Here is a 10,493-nt window from a genome sequence, read left to right as displayed (position 1 = left end):
AAATATTTTTATGATGATGATGATGCGGTCCTCTGCTGTAATGGCGCATACCCACGGCGGGAGAGTAGCATTTGCATCTCTTGCGTCGCTCATTCTTGTTCTCTTCTTCTCGTGACCGTTGGGGACAATCTATTGTGCAGAGTATCGCATGCTGCTGATGAGCGAGCGGAGCGGAGCTCTTGGGTATTTTTTTCTCTTATGGGCAATTCTTTTTGGATCGTGACTGTCTCGTGGCCAGTCACTCTCTTACGCTGGGTTATACCAGCGACGACGGCGACGCGGCGCGACCACTGAACGGGAGCATAAGAGGTACGCCTAATAGGCGAAGAAGCTGGTGAGATCAAATAACATAAGAGTACCATATAGGCCAGGCAATAAGGCTCACGCTGTCGCGTGTACTTTGAAGGCGAAGCTTAAGTGTCCTCGTAATTTCTCCCATATTTCTGAATGTTTGCTTGTCTTACAGCGAAGCTGAATACCGCTACCATCCAAGGAAATTTTCTTGTCGTGGTCGTAAGCAAAACGCCAGGCCTAGAGAGGTGGGGAAGGGGAGAGGGGTTGGGGGGGGCGGGACGATCTTTTTCAAATTGTAGTCTAATTGCTTTTCACCCAGTGTTCGGACCGGTGTTAAACGGCTCGTTGGGTTAATACTCACAAAACTTCATGTCGACTCGAACTTTATCATAAGTGAGGGAGTCGTTCCGCCGTCTGGTCATTGAAACTATAACGGGGATGCAAATTCCGGGGGCGATGGCAATAAATTGTTAAATTGGTTTGAGAGAAGAAAAAGTGCATGTATCTGTTAAAATAGCGCGGACGTTGATATAGACAATGGGACGTGGAAAAGCTTCGGCGTCAGAATAGCAAAAAAATAAGTCAATATGGCGTTAGAACCACAAGGTTTGTGTCGATCTAGGTTACAAACGTGTAATTAAGACTCATTAATGCTTAACATCATCGAAAAAGATATAATTTGGGCTCTATACCTCTACAGTCGAAGGAAATTGCCAGTACAGGTTGCCAGTGCTAACCGTACTGCGGTCGGGCACCAATAATCAACAACAGTTTAGTTTGTGCAACAATGTGCGGGCGAAACGTCAAGTGTCCACGCTCGCTAGCGGTGTACAAATATGCCCGCACTTTCCACATTCTGTATTCCATTTGACACACGTCCCCGTATCATTTTATTCTCAGCTTCATAAAAAACAACCTTTTCAGAGCATCGTTAGCTTATTCGTAGGGTCACATTAAGAAGAAAACTTCGGCTTGATGGTCAGTGCTATCCATAGAGATTCGGCACGGGCTTATAGCCACCCATGCCACCGCCTCCGTAGGGTCCCATTGGCCGCACGTTGACGCCGTAACCGCCATAGTTTTCCATAGGCCCGCCACCGTATTCATCCTGCTGGTAGCCACCACCCCCTCCGAGACCTCCTTGTCCGTAGCCACCACCCCCTCCGAGACCTCCTTGTCCGTAGCCACCACCCCCTCCGTAGCCTCCCTGTCCACCGCCACCGCCTCCGTATTGAGCCAGGGATGGGCTGCACAGCATCCCCATCACCAACAGCACCAAGGCCACGGACAGTTTTTCCATGTTTTCCTGCGAGGTGAATACGACGGCGCCATGAGTTTTCTATCAACTGCTGAATGTCATTTTCAGATACAATTGCTTATTTGTGGGACAAGAGGATATTAAGGTGTGTTTGACTACGCCATGTAACTAAAGGGCGACTTTTCAAAATGCCTTCCTGCTGGTTCCGTGCAAACCGTCCTATTGTATAGCGTCGTAATAATCACCTAGACCTTAATACATCAACTTCGGACTTGAAGCGTCTATGGACATTACAGTGCAGGCCTCAATTAACCTAGTGTCGAGGAAAGTTTACCGTTTCCAGTGACACATGCCCTATGAGGAAGGCCAAATATAGTAGAATCCACAGTACCTTAGACTATTTGAAATCTTTCAACATGCGTTGAAAGAGCACAACACGGGCATTTTCAAATTTCTGCCACATGAAAATGCATCCGCAGTGACCCGAGCATCAGTAGACGAATGGCAAATCCGCATAACCATTGCGGCTGGTGTTCTATGCAAATTGTTCCTATTTTAAACATTTGCATAAACCCTTACTAACAGATCGGGTTTGTAAAGTTTAGAATATTAAATAGTGCATGCATTTTGAGCGCTATACCTTCGAATACGGTATGATAATGGTGTAACACAATAATAAAATTAAACTAATCGCATCATTATTAGCCTAGTTACGTCAGATGCGGGACAAACCTTTCCCACTCGTCTCAGCCCCAGTCCTGCACAAGCAAAGGTGGCCATATTCACCCCCATTCCATAACTCGGTCAACTGCCCACCTGCCTTTTTTTGCCGCCCGCTGCTACGTTTGCCTTCTCATGAACTTCTCTACTTTGTCCTGGTGAACTCCTCACATTTGCGATCAACGTTACATGCCCTGCCTACCTGAGCGGCTATAATTACACTGTAGCTAGAATATGTTAACTCCCCTTCGTTCCCTACAAGTTTCCAATATATTCATTTTCCGAGCAAAATTTCTGCTGATAAACATTCCGCAGCTTAGTGTGTTGAGCTCAAAAAAATGTAAACCTTTATTCTTATCCATGCGTACATCACAAGAAAATACCAGAGACTAAAACATAAGTACAACCGCTTAAGAATGTATTTGGTTTCGCGAAACCATATCGCAGATACAAAAAAAAAAAAAATTCTGAGAGTACGGCAGAATCTGCTACTGCTGGTACAGAATTGCTGCAGAATTGCAGCTGCACACGGTACTACATCGCGCGTCCCTTGTCGTACACAATCACCAGCGAAAGGGTGGCTGATCCTAACCCTACAGGGCTGGGACGGTAGGTCAACGCCGCTTGTGGCGGGGGCTAGCCAGCCTCTGAATTTTTATCTGTTGTAGGCCGTCATTGCGTCCACCACCGCTTAGGTGGTGGACGACGGCTGGTGCGGTGTGCGTCTTTCTCTCTCTCTTTATTTTCTTTCTTTGCTACTTTCTCTCTTCTGTCCGCACGAGGCAGCGGAGGTTGCTCAGCTACAGAGCCAGTAGCATGCCCGTGCATTTTCTTTTCCTTCTTCCTACAGCCACAACAATAGCAACAACCACCAGCATTTTGTTCAACGCATCACAAATCACCGGTGTTCTATAATTGGTTTACAGGATAGGAAAGGCGCAGTATCTGTACTCGTGAAATCCCGCTACTATACACCCGGTAGAGAAGGAGGAATATGAGGTGCATTTAACCGTCCCGGGCGTGGCGCAATGGATTCAAGCGATTAAATTAAATTAAATTAAATTGGTTCACAGGAAGAGAAAGGCGCAGTAACTGTCACACTTGCTCTGTGGACACCCGAACCGCGCCGTAAGGGAAGGGAGGAAGGTGGGAATGAAAGTGGAAAGAGAGAAAGAGGAGCCGTAGTGGAGGGCTACGGAGTAATTTCGACCACCTGGGGATCTTTAACGTGCGCTGACATCGCACAGCACACGGACGCCACTTCGTTTCGCCTCCATCGAAACGCAGCCGCCGAGGCCGGGATTCGATCCCGGGAACTCCGGCACAGTAGTCGGGCGTCTTACCACTGCACCACCCCGGCGGGGCATTCAAGCGATTGGCGCCTACGTTTTTATGGACCGTCGGGATGGCGCAGTGGTTACGGCGCTCGACGGCTGTTCCCAAAGATGCGGGATCGAATCTTGGCTTCGGCGGCAGCTTTTCGATGGAGGCGAAAAGAAGCGCGCCTGTGTGCTGTGCTATGTCAGCGCACGTTAAAGAACCCCAGGTGGTCGAAATTTCCGGAGTCCTCTACTACGGCGTCTCTCATAGCCTGAGTCGCTTCGAGATGTTCAACCCTATAAACCAACCAACCAACCAACGTTTTTATGGAGGCGAAACGGAGAGCCACCCGTATGCTATGCATGTGTTGTTGTGACTGAAGGATTGCTTGATTGAACGTTCTTTATTGAATAGGAAGGCTCACGGCCATGGATGGGGGTAAAGAGGAGTAGGCAGAATCTTCATTGTTTACACAGGTCGTCACTCAAATCATATTTCTCTGACCAGGCCAGTAAGGAAGCCATACCTGGAAAATATCATATGTGTATTAGCATTCGTTTCTAGAAGGGAACGGTAGTTCAGGCGGTAGGGTTCAATCTCGGAGTGTCTAGTAGGAAAAGCAAGACAATCCCAAAGTAGATGAGATATGCCGCTGCGCATTACAGTCGAACAGTAGGGGCATGTAATTATTTCCTCTGTATACTGACACCAGCGGGCCATAATACGTGGCGTGTAAGCCGCATGGTCGATGAGCTTATACAAGAAGACCCCTTGACTTCGGGTGAGGTGGGTTTTTTCCGTAAAAGGTGGGTCTGGTGTGGACACCTGCATGCGATGCTGACTGAGGCTACGGAGACTGACCCGTGTATAGTGCATGAGGGCAAGAGAAGGGCTGGGTTGGCCTCCCAAGGTCGAGTAAGGATGAAGCAAGGGGGGTGGGGAAGCAAATGTGGACCTCCCTCTTGCCAAGGCAGCCGCGGCGTGTGCCGCCATATTGCAACTCGATTCGTCAGAGTGACCTGGGGTCCACTGAATAACGAGAGTTCTGGTCCCGAGTTGGTGGCGTTTAAGGAGGCGTTGTATGGCCGTAGCAGTTGCGTCTTGCAAACCTGGAGTAGCGATTTCCTTGCAGGCTTCATAGGAATCAGTAGGAATACATATTGAATAAGTTCTAGTGCAAGGCACTCCTGATTCGCGAGAAGTTCAGCATGAAGAGGGGTACCTTGGGATAGGTGGCAGGTATAAGCGCCTGAAAGGGAAGGGTGTTCATCGCACACCCTGCCCATAGATGCCAATTCGCTAGTAACAGCAGCGTCGGTATATATGTCAGTCGTATCAGGGATTCAGCCCATCTGCACATCTGCAGTGCACTGAGAACATTTATATAGTGTAAGGGTATATAAGCTTTAGCTTTCCAGAGTGGCATGGGTTACGTGGGAGGCACTGCTGGAGGACTCAGGGTTAATTTAGACTACCACGCGTTCAATAACATGCTTTTACACCGCACATTGCACAGGCGCTTTGTGTTTAGTTTCCACCGAAACGCGGCCGCTGCGGCAGGGATATCACCCGTATCCTCTGGCTCAACTGTACAGCGCCCTATTCACCATGGCGGGCGCAATGCAATAAAACCTGAATTGAGCTATTTATTAAATCATCTGCTGCGTATACCGCGACAGAATATACAAGGTCGTTGATGCGTGCACTCAACAGAAAGGGACCTAAAGGATGTCCTTCAGTACACCACAGTATGTGACCAAAACTGTGTATTCAGGTCCTTCGCAGAATATAGTCTGTTCTCGATCAGCGCCTTTTATTTACTTTGCTGGTATGGAATTGTGTACTGGCAAACTGCAGCCAAATACTGCATATTTATGTTTTCATATCAGTGTTGGTGTTTTGGCCAGTTTTTATGTCCTGTAAATATGCTTCCGGCTATTGCGGAAGGTGGTTTTATGGCTCTTATATTTAAGCAGTGTGTCCCTACTACTTGGGCGAAATTTATGGTTCGCAGTATGTATTAAAATATAAATAAATAAATAGACGTAATTCAAATAATACTTCACTTATTTTGGAAAGAATGAAGACAACTTTCTTTGGGTGATCAGCGTACGATGTCAAGGGTGCCGAAAACAAAAGATACGCTGCTTTATGTGTCCCGTCACGGGAGAAGAATGCTGGAGAAAGTATAAAAACACCGAACATTTTTGCGGGCTTTTAGGTTAATGTGCGTCTCTAGTTTCAGCTCACCGTTATAAACCCCATGCATGAGAGCATAATCAGAAAAAATGCAACGCTGTTGCTGTCCTCGACTGAAAACATTTTATAACAGACTGCGCGGCTGGAACGATTAAGCAATACCAAGAGCTGTAAATAGCATGCACCCCTCCATCTCCCTTCTACCCCAAAAATTACATTCACCATCTCCTCAACGTAAGCTGCTTTTAAGCACGAACTGCTATCGGAGAGCGAGTAAACAAGAATCAGTTAGTTACGTGGCCGCATATGCAACGTGTATATAGACGACCTGTGTTCAGCTCCGAGCATTTAAAAAACCCCTCCCGTCAATATATACGAAGACGAGGATGAAGTAGGCGAGAATATCACGAAGACGAGAATAAGGACGACGAAGTGCCGCTGCGCTGCTCGAGCTCGTTTGTGGAGACCTATAACTGGCTGTGTTCTTGTGTGGTTCGCCGTGCAACTTCGAGAGGGCTATTATCCCTGTTAAAACACAGTAAAAAAACCCTTTCACTTGGTGGAGGTGCGGGGTATCGATCCCCGTACCTCGCGCATCTCTCGCACCCCGTACCTCTCTATTATAGGGTAGCATACATGGACGAGTTTGTGCTTATCCAACAGAAAAGCAGGAATTACTTCATAGTTTGTTAATGGCTATAAAAAGCCTGCGATAGTTATTCATGGTTTGCATTATTCTGTTTTCATGATTGGGTCGATGAAAGGATTATTGTTTATGCAGCAGCAATCATACATGACGGATACAGGCTTGAACAGAGGGAATAAGACCCCTCCTACTGGTAATGCAGTCTAACTACCTCACAGTACTGTTAAAATGCACTAGGCAAGCACACATGTTGTTCTGTCGGAGCTTCGCTGATAAGGACGTGTCCCATTTAACGTGTACGTGAAAAAGAGCTTGCTGGGTATGCGGTGTGCAACAAAGGAAGCTTACTCAACATTTTCAACTTGTTCCTAGCCAGCATGTTCTGTCCGCAAGAATTATCCTCTTTGGTGCGAAATCCTAAAGTTTCAGCCCTGCAATTGTTTTTGTACAGGTTAGACGCAATCAAAACTCGTGCTCAGAGATCGATCATAAATCCGCCAGAACGACAGCAGTGCGTTCTCTTTAGTCAACTGCATTTGTGACTAATTCGCCGCCTCTCACAATGCCTATTTTCCATGCTCAGCCTTAAAACAGTCAATATTCTTTGCCTTTCAACGCCCAGTTTAGATTGTTGCCCATTCTGCACAAAAGCATTGATTGCCCTTACTGTCCTGCACAAATTCGAGTGGCAGCTTCGGGCTACTGTACTCTCTTGAATGCTGTGTAAGTAGCACAATACTACAGCAGACCTCGCCGCTCAAGGTCGGCGGGTCAAATGTTGCGATAAAAGAATAATACAAATGATCGGAGTTTCTTGGCAGGAGTTACATTAAATATTTGATGGATTTTAATGTAATCTGAATGAATAAAACGGGTCACTAAACATTGATATCTATGCTGGCTCACTAGCTGGTGAACTTGGGACCTTCAATGGCTGGGCAAGAAGAGTGAAGGTATAGCGAGGTAATTGCGTTTAAAAAAACATTAGGCACCATTTATTCTCTGGACGTGTCCTTTTTTCTGCCGTATCAAGACACTAACCAGATTACGCAGCAATGTCTTCTTTGAACACATTAGATCTATGAGCACACGGCAAACGACCTCGTAATTTGCGCATGCTAAGCTGCCCCAACAGAAGTTGCTTCCAAGCAGTTTGTCAGCACGTTCAGGATTCCTGAACTTCATGTCTGTTTTTCTGGCAAATGGAACATTTGTACTGGGCAGATATTATGCAATCGCACTCTACCAATTCCATACGACGATACCGGTGTTTGAGCGAAAACAGCCTGAAGGCATTTGAAAGCCCAGCCCTAACCTTCCGGTTGCGATATTGCTCGTTCGAGCTCGTATCTCGCCTGCTATGTACGCTTTCTTGATACCGGTTAAGCTGTCATACCTTTCGCGAACAAAATGTCAAAACCAAAGCTTCATTCCCTGCAATTCTTGTTTAGGTCATCTTCTCTTTCCTTTCGTGGTCTTTAAAACGTTCTGCGCCAATAACACTGCAACAAGTGGGTGTTCTGAACGCGACTGCTCCCAAGCGCATCATAGTATGCACACCATGTGCAAAGATTTGGGCATAAGCGATTCATCGTTTTAGTGTTCATATGAATCGCATCCTTATTCACCCGTTTTCAGGCTGGGGCTTCGTTTTCTTCACTGAAACAATATGGCAGGCCTAGTTCTATCTTGCGCCGAGATATAGTGCTGTGCATTGCGACCCTTTTATGTCGTAATATTAACAGTTTTATTCTAGCGTTATTTCGTCGGTACAGTGAGGAAGGCTTACTTGTTATGTCAACACGCCAAGACCTCCTGCTGAAAAGGAGGCCACATCCTGTTCTACAAATTTGCGTGATTATTTTGATACCATTAAGTTTTGTGTCTAAAACAGATGTTCGATTGGCACTTCTCAGCTAGACCACACTACCAACCTCCTAAAATATTTAAAGGATATACGGATGGGCTGAATCAGAGAAAGAAATAATCTAATAGCATTTCAGTATCTGCAGAGAACTTTTGTAATAATTTCTAAGTAACGTTAATAAATAAATATATCGGCTACTTACCAGTCGACTGTTTATTGCCTGCACAAAGTTGAGAATGCCAGGAGCTTCCAAATGCACCTCATTCACATCCGTCAGGCGCTGTATAAGCCCTTCTATGTCATCGCGGAAGACAGTGAAGACTATAAATTGTAACGACCTCCTGAATTCAGAGCTCCCTGTCACTGAAAACTGCTTCTTTTTTAAGGAAGCCGTTTTGCACAGATTGCATCTTTCTCGTAAAACCGCTGTCGGTTTAGAACCTCCATTCAAGGCGCTGTGCGCGAGAATCTGTGCAAGATGTACGCTTGGGTAACCTTCATCTATTTGCGGATTATAAAATGGCATGGCCCTCCTCATTAATGTAATTCTTAACTATCAAGACCACGTTAGCCAAGCAGGCACGCTTTGGCTTTCGCAGCCTGGTAGCTGTCAATAATGTAGCTTAGACAGCAATATTAGTTTTAACCCGATGAAAGCAAAAACAAAAATGTGCTATTACAGGAATCACCAAATAGAAATTTTAACTTCTTTACATTTGCATTTGTGGTAGAGTGGGTTCTGCTTTTAGGCTGTAGCAGCTGTACATATACAGAACAGGCAGCTGCGACGAGGTCAGGACAGCAGCAGCAAACCGTCCATGTGCACTAGTACAAAGTTCGCAAAGTTCGGAAGTTTGTGCATTCGGTGAAGCCAGGCGAAAGTATATCTGCGGGCGCTTCAAGTACTCACCTTTCGACGAAGCAACACACGACAGTCGCCATGAGTGAAACTGCGCATGGTTTTATACCATTGCAGGAATGCGACATGACAGCGGTGCCACAGTTGCAACATCCAAGGCCAGGAAGATTCGACATGGGCGTCTCCTGGAGACCACGCTGATGTGTGCAACCATGCCCTATAGCACAGCAATTGCGATCTCTATGCACGATTCCGTCTCTCCGAGCTGAGCAGCTAAGTATCTCTTCTCGTTCGGCGCTTGTTGTTTTCGCGAAGAACCCGACTAATAATTACGGTCCGCCGCTGAGAAGTACGCAGAAAATAACCAATGGTAAGCATGGAACACATCATCTTGCAGCCCGCCTTCTCTAGTTCGAATAAGGACCGTTATTAGGCCCATTTTCCGCAATACGCCGATGTTACGTAGATGCGTCGCAGTTCTCACCATAGAAGATTTCGCCTTCCACCACGAAAAGTTCTTCCTGCAGCGACCATGATAGGGAAGGAAAGTACGGGCGCAGGTACGCACCCCGACAGTATTGCATTCAGGCGTGATTCACAAGCTTCCTATCTAACAAAACTGCAGACGCTTCTGTTGCTTGTTCCAAGAGCCATACCCCAACGTCCTACTAAATGCATATTTGCAACAAGCTTGAGCAAATGCCATTTTGAGCGACGTTCAGTGCGACGTTTGCGTTGAGTGCTGTCAGCCTGCCAGACTCACCAGCAACTTAATTTTTTCGGCGAGTGAAAAAAAGGCTCATATTTATTACCGCGGCAGCATTAGTAGCCTCATAGCGGTAAAGCCTTGACGTCAATACACAACCAATTAAGTGATTGCTCGAGATTGCGATAGCGTCACATTGTCACGTGATGTCATCATGCTATTTATTTAGTAAACTTACGCAGACATTACGTCAATTGAAGTTACTTTATGGTGACTCTTTATAATCTTAATACAGCAATGTCCAGAACAGGTATAACAGTATTCAAATTCCCGGGGATGTCCATTCATCCCACCACATGTCCTTTCCGCTGCCTTAAATTGAGCTTGCTAAATTTCCAGCGCCTCACGCTATGTTTTGTGCGTCATTGTCTTCCTATACTTCTACCCTTTGGCCACGATTCCACACTGTCAGATTATAAACAGGTGAGGGTGGTTACACGACCTTCAATTTTTTGCCATAATAATAACGTCTGGTTCTCTAAACTAATCACAAAAGTGAATGATGAAATAAATAACAAAAACTTGCAATTGCAAATAATGCAAACTTGACAAGCCTGAACTCTT

At 46.0% G+C, this 10,493-nt stretch overlaps 1 protein-coding gene across 1 annotated transcript; it reads right to left on the bottom strand.

The window, feature by feature from the left end:
• Nucleotides 1-1,164: 1,164 nt before the first annotated feature.
• On the bottom strand, nt 1,165-9,660 carry LOC146192322 (uncharacterized). Its single transcript, XM_084600037.1, has 2 exons — nt 9,215-9,660; nt 1,165-1,600 (listed from the first exon to the last, which is right to left on the bottom strand). Exons 1-2 carry the CDS (start codon nt 9,314-9,316, stop codon nt 1,280-1,282), a joined length of 423 nt encoding a protein of 140 aa, XP_084456163.1. The 5' UTR covers nt 9,317-9,660; the 3' UTR covers nt 1,165-1,279.
• Between the last annotated feature and the right edge of the window lie 833 nt (nt 9,661-10,493).

The sequence above is a fragment of the Amblyomma maculatum genome, chromosome 4, assembly GCF_055883805.1.
Source record: "Amblyomma maculatum isolate TAMU_Amacu chromosome 4, ASM5588380v1, whole genome shotgun sequence".
In the NCBI taxonomy this organism is placed as follows: Eukaryota; Metazoa; Arthropoda; class Arachnida; order Ixodida; family Ixodidae; genus Amblyomma; species Amblyomma maculatum.
The sequence above is the reverse complement of the archived record's forward strand: the minus strand, read 5'-3'. Positions and strand labels throughout refer to the sequence as shown.

Excerpts from the sequence above, each read along its gene's own strand:
- LOC146192322 (XM_084600037.1), bottom strand. The coding sequence starts at position 9,316 with ATGTTGCAACTGTGGCACCGCTGTCATGTCGCATTCCTGCAATGGTAT. Across the intron at positions 1,601-9,214 it reads GTGTGTTGCTTCGTCGAAAG|GAAAACATGGAAAAACTGTC; the intron begins GTGAGTACTTGA and ends TTCACCTCGCAG.